Source organism: Clinocottus analis, unplaced genomic scaffold (assembly GCF_023055335.1).
Source record: "Clinocottus analis isolate CAN_PGR_092001 unplaced genomic scaffold, fCliAna1.0.p SCAF_5, whole genome shotgun sequence".
Taxonomy (NCBI): Eukaryota; Metazoa; Chordata; class Actinopteri; order Perciformes; family Cottidae; genus Clinocottus; species Clinocottus analis.
In genome coordinates this window covers 1536946-1550421 of record NW_027176207.1, presented here as the reverse complement: position 1 = coordinate 1550421, position 13476 = coordinate 1536946, and the positions used below count along the sequence as shown (strand labels likewise).

Below are 13476 nucleotides of genomic sequence, written 5' to 3'. Positions count from 1 at the left end.
TCATCCTGCTGTTTTTTAAATAGATTGTTTCATCTTGTTTTTGTTTGCTTGGTAGGGTTATGCAATTATATTGCTGATTGCCATCAAATGACGTGTGAGAAGAGCGCATGTACCTGTACGCGCAAGCTCACACAGGACCAGTAATGATGTGCCAAGGTATTTCCTCACACACAAAAATGTGTCCTACTCTTTACTCGGCTTAGAACGCACCACATCCTCGACGCCGGTTTGGTTTGATCCGGTTTGGATCTGTCCCACAATGCACTGCGAATGAACATGGCCGAATCCTGTCTAGGTGTGTTATCCAAACTAGAATGAATGTGCTGTTTCCGTGCCATATCAGCTCACATCCCTTAAAGACAGTCCACCATCCACGCCTGTGAAGTGACGCTGACATATTATGGTCTTGTAACAGCGCTGTGAGGAGCCAACGAGTCCCCGCGTGTACTTCCGGTGAGAATCTGTAAACCGTTACCGTCGGAGCTGCCTGGATGACGAGCTAACGGCTAATGCTAGGTTACCATAGGTTATAATAAGGGTATAATGCGCTCTTCAGACTGTAGTCTCATCCGTTTGGGTCTCTTACTGGCGTTTTGTGTGCCTGTTTTTGTCACCACGCCGCTTTATGTTGTTGGTATTAGCCTAGCTCACGTTATCTACTCTGATGTATAGTGTTAGCCGCAGGCTAAGCTAAGATCCACCTACGACTGACAGCTTTACCTTTTGTTTTTGACACACACATTAAGGGGCTTCCAATGTATCGACAGCTGTCATTTTATACTCATAGTGATTCAATATTTCAAAATGTCTATTTCATATATATTTTATATAGTATGTCGTGTACAAATTAGCTTTTCTGATAAAGCAGTGGCCTTACTTTGCAGTAGTAGAATACGCATCAGGATTATTTAAATTAAAAGTTACACGAACGTGTAGAAAAGTTCAGGTAGAAATCTGGCATTCAAAATGCTTTTTCAAGTATAATACTGACGTGTCACACCAAATGTCAATATTATAAGCTAAAGTTGTATGTAGGAGAGTGGAGCCAGTGAGAGTTATGTCATCATATTAGTCTAACTGTTGGATTAATATAATGACATAAGGATGAGTTGTCTGGTCCAGGTGGAATGGATTTTTACAGTATTTTGATGTGTCATCATATAAGGTTTTGTTCTCAATATCTGTGAAATAAATGTGGAGAATGAAAGTGTTTCTAAATTGTTCTTCATTTGAGTAAATGCCCTTTTTGTGTCTGAATTCTTCCTGAAACAGGAGAATCTTCCTGTGATTGCTGACCTGAGCCGAGATGGCAGGCGTCGTTGCCAAGCGCGAGGGCCCACAGTTCATCAGTGAAGTGTCTGTGAGGGGAAACGCCGCCGTGCTGGACTACTGCCGCACCTCTGTGTCCGCTCTGTCCGGAGCAACAGCTGGCATCCTCGGGCTGACGGGACTTTACGGCTTCATTTTTTATCTCCTCTCTGCTTTCCTCCTCTCCCTGCTGCTCATCCTCAAGGCCGGACGGCGGTGGAGCAAATGCTTCAAATCGCGTCGGCTGCTCTTCACCGGGGGCCTCGTCGGAGGGCTTTTCACTTACGTCCTGTTCTGGACTTTCCTCTACGGAATGGTGCATGTGTACTAGAATGCTCCACGACGAATTACCTTGAATTAGCCCTCACACTATTGTCTGTCCTGCTGTTTGTAGATAAGCCATTAGTAAAAGACTTCTTCCATTTTTAACTGTTAACTTAAACAGAGGATGTGTCAATAATTTTAAGATGCAGAATTAACCGTTCACTGCTCCACACTTAGCAGTGATTATGACTTTATTCAACCTGTAACTCCTGCTCTGTGCTCCATGTCATCCATATCAGGGTATGAGCCTGGTTATAGTTATAATAATGTAGACTGGAGTGTAGCGTAGATCAAACCTGATTACATTCAAGATGTAAGCACTTTTCTTTATGTACAATGTCAGTTAAATTATAACAAATCTGATTATTAATTGAAATAAATATCTCTGCACAACTTGTGTATTCATTATTTATCAATTTCATTTGTTGAAGCCGTGAAATAAACACGACAAACACATTTTCCAACAATAAAGACCATTTAATAAATAGTAAAGGGAAGAACAAACGAGGAGTTCTGGCACTTCAATGTCTTGCACCGTTCATGAACAATCAGCAGTGAACTTGTTCTCTCTCCGTAGACCCGTGGTGCATCACACTGCGTTCCCCATAAGATTGTGTTGTAGCCATCGAGCGGCTGAGATCAACGTCAACACACAGCAGGAGACACAACCGTGTTCACGGTGCACTGAACTTCCTGTCACAGATGTACACGATGCATTTAACTGAAATACCAACGATTAAGACCGTTCACACACTTACATGTTGCTTTCTAGTGCACTTTTTTAAAGGTTTCCATTTTGAATCAATGCTCATAAAATCATTAAAGTGTTTTGTGAACTGATTTAGCAGAAATCACTTCACAGTTAATTTATTCTTCCTATTCATCATCTAACTCTGCAATTGACCTTCATGAATCTATCGCTGCGAGTAATTTTTCTTCTTTTTTAAAATAACTTATTGCATAAATGGCAAAATAGAACAGAAATAATCATATGAACTGAACTGGAAATGATGCTTAATTCGTCTGATCAACAGCCAAATAAGCCAGAAGCACTGATTCTATGACAGTTAATAATTTGCAATTGTTAAGCACTGATCTGCAAATCCCTGGCAATAGACTCTGATGAATACCTTGCATATCATTATCTATGGACCTGTTGTAGTCTCCCACATCCCGGCTTTGGACCCCGACCCCGCCACTGAAAACCACCTTCCTGTGTGATTCTACATCCGCTTCCTGGCCCACGCGCACAGTGCCGAACATTTACATTTCTCTGGGCCAACGTGTTTGTAGTCGGGACGAGCATCACTGCAGCCGGTGGCGTGGCCAGCAGTCGTGTCAGGTAGGTGAGAAGTGGACGTCCGTCCGTCTTTTGGCTCCGCCTCTCGCGGGCCGCTGCATGGTGATTGGTCCCGGTCCGCTTGCCAAACTTAATTGTGTGGGGAGAAGGTGATGTGATGCTTCGGCCCTGCGCCCTGCGAGGGCACGATGGCAGAGTACCGCTGTCCCGTGTTGCGTGGAACGGTGGGACCCCGTCTGTCTCCGGGCGGCTGGCTCTCTGCCGTGGCCCCGGCGGCCATCGGCTCTTCAGTGGAGTTGGCGCCCTCCTTCTCCGCAGCTGGTTTCCTGGATTTCCTTTCCCGCGGACCCGTCTTCCCGTCTTTGGGTTTGCTCCGTTCTTTCCTGGGAGGAAGATGCGCCAAGAAGTGTCACGTTAAAACATTCGGACTGCGGCGGATTCAGGAAGTTTGTGTGGTTGCAGTTTAGTCCTACTTGAAGTTGATGATCTCAAACTTCCTCTCTCGGTAAAAGGAGCTGGTGTTCATCATGTACAGGAGGATCATATCGCATGCAAAGGCTCCCTGAAAGAACAATAACAATATCAAGAAGCATCATTCTTGTTGCTGGTCATCGTCCATCAGCATCACGCGAGGCAACACTAATAATCTATAAGACGTCAATGTAATATTTTAGTAAATTACTCACTATACCCAGCAGGGCCACACCCGAGCCTATGGCAATTATTGTGGGAACAATATTGAATCTCCCGGCCTGCAAAACAACAAACAGGCATTCACTGCAAGTCTGTTCCCGGAAGCAAGTAGCTCGATTAGAAAGAAAGACGCGTCGGTGCTGTACCTGGCCGTTGATCATGATATCGAAGCGAATCCCGTACACTTTATACAACGTGCGAAAGCTTTCGCCATTGTGATCCTTGAAATACCTGCCAAATCTGTGGGGGCAAAGATCAGTTGATAAAAGATGGGAATAAAATCAGGTATGCGGGATGAATTACTTCCTGCCGAATGCCTGAAGGGACACACCTGAAGTTGTATCCTGAGGTGACCGAGTCGTTCAGGTTCATGTCCAAACGGGTGAAGCTGTACTGTGGGTTACACTGCGAGGAGTCCTTATCCAGGTCACACTCCCACTCGATGAGGATACCAACGGACCCGCCCTGACGGGCAGAAACAGTGACCTGTGTGAATATCGGAGCGGCCTCGCTCACACTCGTCGCTCCAGTGGCTCACTTCATGTTCGTGTCCGTTCCATCCGTCAGGTGGATTCAACATTAAATCAGATTGAAGGTGGAGCCGTGCGTGGGATTAAACAACATGAACAAAATGACCTTTTCACTGCACAGGTTACCCATAACATTAATGACGGCTCCATTCCAGTCCAGCATCCCGTACACCCGGACCTGTAACTGGAGCAGCCCGTCAGCAGAGGGTCCTGTTCCCATGAAGACGCTGCAGCTGCTGTCAAGGGGTCGATGTTTGGAAATCAGTTTTTCAGCTATTTCTCATTCATAAAGCCAAAACTCCAAACATGTTAAGTTGCGTGATCACAACTAACCATCTCAATGTCACCCGAGCAAAACACGGGAAGACGAGGAAGTCCACAAAATGTTCCCAAATCTGGACCTCGTGATGAGGTTTTGGTCCAAAAGAAACATTATTTTACTATTTCTGCGCCATGACTGTGATTTCTACTAAAGCAGAAGCCCTGATCCACCTGCATGTCATTTTATTCTTGGAATGCAGAATTCAGAAGTTAAATTTCATCGGCTCAGCTTTTGTCTGATGAAATATAAGATAAGATAAAATAAGATAATCCTTTATTAGTGCCTCAGTGGGGTAGTTACAGGATTACAGCAGCATCGCTCACGAGTAAATACAGATAAAAACAAATCAAATAATATAAATAAACAGTTAAAAATGAAAAAGTAGAAGAAGATTAAATATACAGCTGGAATAACAATGCGTATAAAGTACTTAAACATCATGGATATTACACCAGGAGATGAATTAAAGTGTTCAGAGTGTCATCGTACAGACACCTGTTCAAACCTCCGACCACAGCTTCATCTTAAAAAATAAATTTGCCCAAGAAAAAAAAATCTATTCTCGGCAGCGACTCTCCCTTTGCTTTAAGTGAAGTTCCTTTAAGTAACACGACACTCGTCTGCTGGAGTCGAGCTCGGTCCAGAGACTCGGTGGGTGTTTGTTTACACACAGCTGGACTTCACCCTGATGCTCTGCACTGCTGACAGGCCAAGGAGGGAACGAGGCCTGGATTTCACCTAACGCGTCTGTTTGGATTACAAACAGGAAGTAGAGAGAAACGAAAGAGAAACGAAAGAGAAACGAAAGAGAAACGAAAGAGAAACGAAAGAGAAACGCAGAGACGCTGCTTTTGTTCGGGTTCGCGTCCTGGTCAATAAAGGTTACGGTTACATGAAGAATTGTTTAGTTCTTTTAGTTCAAGGGCGAGGTCAGGTGTGATGTGATGATGAAATGACTGCATGGAAGCCAGGAACTGACATCACTCACACACACACACACACACACACAGACACACACACACACACACACACACACACACACACACACACGGTCACTCTTCGTACCTTCGCAGCCATCTCCTGGAAGTCGTTCCCGGTCCAGCTGACCAGGTCTCCGAGGCGGAAGATGGGGCAGTACAGGTGGTCCTCGCGGTCGTAGGAGCACGTTTTCAGGTAGCTGTCGTTACAGGCTTCAAGGACGTTGGACCTAAGAGGTCAATACAGCCGACATGAAGCGCAACTTTCACACGTCAGATCATCAACTGTGAAGCAGTGTGTCGAGCTGAGCTTCACTACTGAGCAAAAAAACTACAACATTTAAACCTCTGACCTTAAAACATGTAAATATACATTTCAAGAGACTCGCAGACTCCTTTTACTTTGGTTATTTCTGACTGAAGTGCAAGAGTAGTCCTCTACACACACACACACACACACACACACAGCATGTACAGTATGCATATGTTGCCAAATGGTGTAGGTAACACACCATTACGTCCTCTGGCTCTCAGCACAAACTGGGTGTGTCACGCTGGGGGACGAGCGCTGCTGCCAGACATTTGGACTATGTGTGTATCACCGGCCGATTCCCCTCCAGCGCATCAAGAGGAACGAGGAAACATAAGAGAGGCGGTCGTGTAATTGGGACGCGATGCTGACGGACGCGTTAGCGGAGCCTCGTGGCATCGCTCTGCTTTTCCTTCGCGGCGCTCGAAGAGGCAGCAGAGACGGCCGCGGGCCCCCCGGGCGAGCCACCTGTCCGGGGGCAAGGCCTGCTGTCAAGGACGTCTCGGATGACTGTTTCACTGTCTCGCTGGGCGCAATGCACCGGCCGGTATAAATAGAAGGCTCTCTGCACCCTGAAGCTATTCACAGCAGCCGGTGGGTCTCGCTCAGTGATCTATGTCACGACGCCCCCGAAAAAAACCCACAGGCATCAGCGGCAACCAGCTCCACTTACGGGACACTCACTTGGAGAATTCAAACTTTGGGAACCTGATGAAGTTTTTGATGTAGATGGTGAAGTTTTCGGCTTCGCTCAGTAACGGCTCTCTGGAGAGAGAGAGAGAGAGAGAGAGAGAGAGAGAAGGAGAGAGAGAAAGAGAGACGGGCAGCTGTGTGAAATAAAAACAAAACGAGTGGAGCTGACAGGCTGCATTAGTAATAAATAGAACCTGTGAAATATCTCGGCCCCTGTGAGGGATCAGAGTGAGTGTCAATGTAGTAGCACTAAAATGGCACATTTCCAGATTTCTGCAGGGGAGGGGGGGGGTCTCACGTGGGTCTCTGGCCGTACTCAACAGGACACCAGGCGTGGATCTCACAGGTCCCGGTGCTGTTTAAACACAACCCGGTCTTTATTCCTGACAGAGAGAGAGAGAGAGAGAGAGAGAGAGAGAGAGAGAGAGAGAGAGAGAGAGAGAGAGAGAGAGAGAACATTCTTGGCACGGTGGAGCTTAAAGAGAGTTCATGGCACCGTAAGACGACTTGGAATACTGCTGGAACGGTGTGTACTGTCGTGTGATACATGATATTCACGCCACGGAGAATACTGTTGGAGCAAAAGCTGACCACGTGAACTTTTTTCTTTCACGCTTTCTGATCGTCAGTGACCACCACGACTGATCTCAACCTGTAACTGAGGCTGAAAGCGACAGATCGACGGGTCGACGGGTCGACAGGTTCTCACCGTGGCCGGCGACGACAGGCTCCCCCTCCACGCAGTCGTCATCACTTTGACATCGTCCATTTGGCACCTTGAAGCTCTGTGTGGTGTGAGAATACATTAGCGTGGACATGGTCATCTGGCACAGTTTCACTGACGGCTATTTCAGATATTAGGATGGAGGAAAACACACACACACACAATTAAAAACCAGATAATGAGACTGGCTCTGCTCTGTGCTCACCTCGGCGCAGAACCCCAGCCTCTGATTGGGGGTCTCTATGTAATTCGTTATTACGAAGAACACCTGCTCGCCCTGCGAAATGAAATCAGGACCAGACGGTGAGATCGACGAACCAAAAGGTTAAACAAATTACGCTCCTGAGAAGCTCAATTTTGTTAAATCTGTGGTGACGGATGCGGAGGCTAATGATATCGCTAAAGCAGAAACTCAATAGCCTCGTAATCTCTCCTGACAGGCGAGTAATTGGGGAGTGCACTGACATCAATATTACAAGCTGTGGAGCTGGACGGACGGACGGACGGACAGACTCACTCACATTTGGGGGTATGACATAATCCTCAGCGCCCCACAGGTGGAGCCCGGTCTCGGAGCTGTTGGTCAGCGCAACCCCTTTGAGCTTGGTGATGACCGAGGCCTGGACGGCCTCCTCTCTCTCCTGGTAGCCCTTCTTCACCACAAACACCCACCTGGGACATTCAGCCAAACATCAGGATTCACTGTGCTGCATCCGGGCGGCCGTGCATCAGCAGCGTGACCCTCCCCCCCTGCGGAGCAGCCTGTCTGTGACCTCTCGCCCCGGGTCTGACAGCACCACCGCCACACAGATGGAAAGCAGTGACGCCGATGTGTGGAATATTTGTTCTGATTCTTCAACTGAAAAAACGGCGTTGAACTATTTTGCACATCCGCGTGCATCTGGGGAAGAAAAAAATGGACCCCCCCCTCCTCCTCCTCTTCCTCCTCCTCCTCCTCCTCCCCTGCAGCCATTTACAAAACAATCAAGTTTTAAAGGTCAAACCAGAAAACATCCACTCTCACCACACACTGCCTCAGTCACCTGCTCACTTTCCATCATTCCTCTCACATACGTGCGTGACGTCACTCGGTGGGATGACACAGCTTCCTGTCTGACACATTAATAAATAACTGTACAACTTTGTTTTAAACTTTACAACTCTCCGGCGCTGTCACTTTAACAGTAAATAAAACATAAAAAGAAGGAAATAAAAAGTCGACGCTTTAGCCGAGCTCAACTATTTTTAACTTTGTGAATCACTTTCTAAAAGGTGACTTTATCCCATGCCTGAAACACGGGGCTGAAGGGGGACGTGCGCTGCGCCTCACCCGATGATGTACCCCAGCACGGCCAGCTGGTACAGTCGAAACAATATTCCGATTTTCCGGTTTTCCGCGATGACATATTTCTCTGTCTTGTAGTTGAGGAGCGACACGAAGAAGACCCCCCAGCCGGCCATTCCTCCCGCGCTGCAGCGACTGAAGCTGCCAGCTGCTCTGCAGACCTGAGAGCTCTGGGCCAGCCCATCGGGAGAGCTGTGGAGCACCACTGCTTCCTCTGGAGGACCAATGACACGGCGACTGCAGGCTTGTTTGTTTGTTTGTTTGCCCCCCTCTCAATAAATAATCCGAAAGTTTCACAAAACTTTCTGGATTAGTGTGGATCACAGTAATCCACACTGACTTGTTAGTGGCTTTATAGATAAACTACTTTGGCAAATATTGCTGTGAAATTCCTAATATGGGTTTTTCTAAACTAAATGAAAATATGTTTTGTAATATTATATTCTCAGGCGGTCACATGAATTTAAAAAAAGGTTGAGAACCTTGTTTTAAAGGACTGTCTGTAACTATAAAGCCTTAAAGTACTGGTATTTGAAGTGAAGTGTGAGTATTTGCAGTGCACTGGGATTACTGAGACAATTATCATCACCCAGAGGCATGCCTCAGGGAAATCCCTTAATGAGACTTTTGGGAAAATACAGATGGATGTTATTACAAATATGAATGTAAATGATAATTTACGCTTCCAGGAACTGAACTGAGGAAAATGTGAGATATTTTTGCATGTTCTGTTTTTTGGGTATTATTATTATTGAGAAAAGAGAGAACAAAAGCAACTGAATGATAACGACCCGATTAATAAAGAACAAGAAGAGCCGAAGTGAAAACATCTCTAATGGTGATTCCTGTCTCTAGTTTCCTGTTTGAACCAGACTTTTATCATCTGCTATCGGGACTCATTGTTTTGTAAATCAGTAATAGAAATGTGATTCTTTATGATGGTAGATCACAAGACAGTCATTTTATGTGCAATATCATCACCAGCTCTAGAAACCTGCCAAGCAGCCGCTGTGGAACATGACCTTTGTCCCGTGTTATTTCCAAACAACCAGTTTTATAGAGGCCCTGCTGGACCTTTCACCACAGATCTGTACACATGGACCTAGAGGGTTGAAGTACGAGCAGTGAGCTCGTGACATCTAGTGGTTCTGTGTGACATGGCATGCTTCAGTAAATAGTCTTTCACTGCATGATTTGAAGTCCTGTGAGGCTTCTTTGATTAAACGCATACCTTTAATCCAGATTCAAAGTCCAGGTAACTGGGCTTATGGGGGTTGAACGTGGACAATCAATACGACAATGACTGTTGCCAGGATATGATTTATTAGGACACCGGTCTACAAATTTACTCACGAGGCGTTACAATGAGTTTTAAATTAATCCATCATTGAGAAATTTCCCATATCAGAAAAGTTAAATATCAGGTGGAGCTCACTAGTAGAGCATAAAGGAAATAGAAGAGCAGCCATCTTGAAGTTATATTATTCAGATTAATGCTTCATAAAAATGTGTGATTCTAGTTTATTGAACCCATTTTAATTAATACTCTCAAAATAGTTGAAATATCACAAACCAACTTTCACATTTTGGACAAATGTGCCAATAAAAAAGGAGGTGGAAACACAATATAATTTAATCTCATCTTTTATTAGATTAGGTTCTCATGTAAAGGGTGTTAAAACATGGAATCATTTATTGGCCGCCCCTCAGACGGAGGACAAGATGGAGGGTGGACTCCTTCTGGATGTTGTAGTCAGACAGGGTGCGGCCATCTTCCAGCTGCTTACCGGCAAAGATCAGCCTCTGCTGATCTGGGGGAATGCCTTCCTTATCCTGGATCTTAGCCTTCACGTTCTCGATGGTGTCGCTGGGCTCGACCTCCAAGGTGATGGTCTTGCCGGTGAGGGTCTTGACGAAGATCTGCATGCCTCCCCTCAGACGCAGGACAAGATGGAGGGTGGACTCCTTCTGGATGTTGTAGTCAGACAGGGTGCGGCCATCTTCCAGCTGCTTTCCAGCAAAGATCAGCCTCTGCTGATCTGGGGGAATGCCTTCCTTATCCTGGATCTTGGCCTTCACGTTCTCAATGGTGTCGCTGGGCTCGACCTCCAGGGTGATGGTCTTGCCGGTGAGGGTCTTGACGAAGATCTGCATGCCTCCCCTCAGACGCAGGACAAGATGGAGGGTGGACTCCTTCTGGATGTTGTAGTCAGACAGGGTGCGGCCATCTTCCAGCTGCTTGCCGGCAAAGATCAGCCTCTGCTGATCTGGGGGAATGCCTTCTTTGTCCTGGATCTTAGCCTTCACGTTCTCGATGGTGTCGCTGGGCTCGACCTCGAGGGTTATGGTCTTGCCAGTGAGGGTCTTGACGAAGATCTGCATGTTTGCTCCTGTGAAAGATTAAGATACAACGTTACCGATACCCTTAAATACGAAATAAAAACACAAAAGGACTGGACCCTAGAGGACATAGAATATTTTGATAAATTAACTAGTTTACATTACAATTAAATGATAGCATCTTCATAAAAACATCTTAAATAGTGTTTTAGACTGGATCCTGTCAGAGCGTCGTCTACAGCCGCCATTATTTTGGTGCTCATCACTTTAGCTTACCACGAGCAATATAACGGAGTTGAATCCTCGAGCATCACATGAACATACTCGTAGGAGGCCGTTGATTCGAGCACCAGCGCCATTTTAAAAATAAGGTAAGCCATTGTTTGCCTTCTTTTTGTTCGACTAATGTTCCCCGCTGATGGACGATGCAGCTAGAAATGTTGCGCCATTGTTAGGAACGTGGGTGACGTAATTGTTCTACTTGTCGAGATGATTAGAGTAATAAACCTGACACGTCATTCGTAATGTACGTCATCTGAATTAACGTTAGCTAGTTAGCAACATTATTCGTCGAAAAGAAGCGCCGCTTCGGTCGCGAGCCTCGTCGTTGTTTACGAAGCAGTCAGTTAGCTAAAGCTAGCTAACGCGAGCTATTTAAAGAACAGCGAACATAAGTCTGGGTTATTAAGAACGTACAAGAGCTGTACATTGATGGAAAAACTACAGAAGATAATTTAAAAGGTTAAATTGTTCTTATACGAACGATTATACTCACAATTAGTTTCCGTATTTCAGTCCGACTGAGCCGCGTAACACCTCCCTCTTTCTGTGCAGTTGCCAGGGGAACAGGAGTATTTATACGGGAGACACGTCATCTAGCGATATTCATCCGCACTTGAAAATAGTTCCCATTTCTAGCATAACGGATGGTTTTATGCCTTTTACTTATTTGATCATCTATGGGACGGTCGATTATATAAACGATTGTACGACAGGCTTAGACGATACAATATATGTCCCATTGCTGTTGCCATACATGACACGTCCTTATCTTGATATCATGATCTTAATGCGCGATGTGAAGCATAACAAGTCAGCAGCGTTACAAAGAATATCTGCAGGATAAACAGCTGACACCCGATTATCCAGATAGCAGTGTTGAGCCAGTCTAGTTTGGGATTAGACGTTATTAAATACCACAGAACAATCCTCGTGCTGTCCATAATCCACACCACTTTCCCCCCTGGAGACGATAGTGTCGTTTCTCATGGGTTCAAGTGAAGGAACCATTCTTAATGCAGTGAGGGACAATTATTGTTACAACAGTATATGCACGAAGGTCACGACACATTTATCTCATTTACATGTTAGGCCGCACAGTGAAAACAAGCATTCAATGTCTGCATTGTTCTGCCACTGATTCTTGCTCATGCCTTGATGTTTCCTGACCTTTAATATTTGTTATTTTTGTGACTTGCATGTCCACACCCAACTTCAGCACATTGTGCTCCTTTCTGTCTGCCAACACCCAGGACATTAGACAATCTACATGTTTGTACTGACATCTGCTATAAATATGCTTCTCATTTCAAGACATGCAACAAAGCCCCACCCCACCACCCAACCTTTCTCTCTTGGAATACAGAAGCACACATAATCATCTGTTCCACATGGGACAAAATAACTGCAAAGTTAATGTTTCCTTATGCTCAAAATAATTTCCGTTTTGATAAAGGAGTCTTTGTTCCATTCAATTTCCATGTGCCAAGTCCAAACATTTGATATTGGTCCTTCTCTTCCCTCCTGTCTCTTGGAAGTGTGCTTACTTTCCTCTGGCTGCCAACACTCTTCTACTAGCAGGAGACCATTTGTTTTTTTTTCATTGATTTTAGTACATTTCCTCCTCCCAGTTGGTTCTTTAATCATTTTTTTGGACCCATCATGCCTCATTTTTTTTCTTTTTTGCATTTCCTCTATGTATCCTGTTAACCACTGGACAGTAGGTGGCGCCCCATCCCCATGAACAGAAATTCATTCTACCTCTCGAAGTGATTCAGAAGCTGAGCTCTAGTTCTGTATAGACCTTCTGCCAGGATTATTGCAGTTCATTCAATGAGCAGGAGCATGATTTTAGTTTGAAGTTACCCATCATTAATCCCCTTATCTACAGAGCAGACATCTACATACATGTATACACCAGATCACAATGTGACATGAAAACCTGAGGGCTCTGGGCAGTCTTACTAAAAGGGTGAGCTTTTATTTACTCACAGGGAAACTCAATTAGTGATATGAGCATCAGTGAGTTTTGCAAACTAGTTAATTTTCCTTTTGTATTGCTTCTCACATACACAATAAAAGTTAAGTTTTGGATGGGAGGAAATACATATTGTGCCAGATTAAGAACAAGGAAATCATTATACATGTTTCCATGGAGTTTATAGATTAGCCAATGAGCTTTTAAGGCCACTGGCAGTTGAGACAGTTGCCAACTCAAAGAACCACATTAAGACAGAATTCAGAATTTATATTTACTCTGAATTACACTATACAACCAGAAGAGTACTTTATAAAATGCATATAATACATGCGGTTTACACCTCATGTTTA

General features: G+C 45.1%; 4 protein-coding genes across 5 annotated transcripts in view; 2 read left to right on the top strand and 2 right to left on the bottom strand.

Moving 5' to 3' along the window:
- Nucleotides 1-255: 255 nt before the first annotated feature.
- Nucleotides 256-2025, top strand: emc6 (ER membrane protein complex subunit 6). The gene is made up of 2 exons (XM_068601403.1): nt 256-453; nt 1273-2025. The coding sequence occupies exon 2, from the start codon at nt 1307-1309 to the stop codon at nt 1637-1639; it is 333 nt and encodes a 110-aa protein (XP_068457504.1). The 5' UTR covers nt 256-453; nt 1273-1306; the 3' UTR covers nt 1640-2025.
- A 72-nt stretch (nt 2026-2097) lies between these two features.
- Nucleotides 2098-8642, bottom strand: p2rx5 (purinergic receptor P2X, ligand-gated ion channel, 5). Its single transcript, XM_068600932.1, has 12 exons — nt 8512-8642; nt 7703-7853; nt 7387-7458; nt 7167-7242; nt 6756-6840; nt 6449-6529; nt 5543-5684; nt 3957-4090; nt 3772-3865; nt 3619-3684; nt 3406-3494; nt 2098-3315 (listed from the first exon to the last, which is right to left on the bottom strand). Exons 1-12 carry the CDS (start codon nt 8640-8642, stop codon nt 3063-3065), a joined length of 1374 nt encoding a protein of 457 aa, XP_068457033.1. The 3' UTR covers nt 2098-3062.
- A 1512-nt stretch (nt 8643-10154) lies between these two features.
- The window catches only part of ubb (ubiquitin B), a 6008-nt gene continuing 2686 nt past the window's right edge, over nt 10155-13476 (bottom strand). Inside the window, exons 1-2 of one of the 2 annotated variants that reach the window (XM_068600934.1) lie at nt 11642-11788; nt 10155-10916 (exon numbers count right to left, since the gene is read on the bottom strand). In XM_068600934.1, coding sequence (XP_068457035.1) covers nt 10219-10908 — 690 coding nt within the window. In that variant the 5' untranslated portion in view covers nt 10909-10916; nt 11642-11788 and the 3' untranslated portion in view covers nt 10155-10218. Of the gene's footprint in view, nt 10917-11641; nt 11789-13476 lie in introns of those variants that run through there. The other variant, XM_068600935.1, reaches the window with a different exon arrangement.
- cenpv (centromere protein V) overlaps nt 11153-13476 on the top strand; it is an 8262-nt gene continuing 5938 nt past the window's right edge. Inside the window, exon 1 of the mRNA XM_068600936.1 lies at nt 11153-11237. The gene's annotated coding sequence lies outside the window, so the exon portion shown is untranslated. The remainder of the gene's footprint in view (nt 11238-13476) is intronic.

Bases quoted from the DNA above. Each gene is read 5' to 3' on its own strand.
- p2rx5 (XM_068600932.1), bottom strand. From the start codon at position 8,642: ATGGCCGGCTGGGGGGTCTTCTTCGTGTCGCTCCTCAACTACAAGACA. The intron at 5,685-6,448 runs GTGAGTGTCCCG...TTGACCTCTTAG, and splicing joins CCAAAGTTTGAATTCTCCAA to GTCCAACGTCCTTGAAGCCT. The intron at 3,685-3,771 runs GTACAGCACCGA...GTTGTTTTGCAG, and splicing joins ATATCATGATCAACGGCCAG to GCCGGGAGATTCAATATTGT.
- emc6 (XM_068601403.1), top strand. From the start codon at position 1,307: ATGGCAGGCGTCGTTGCCAAGCGCGAGGGCCCACAGTTCATCAGTGAA.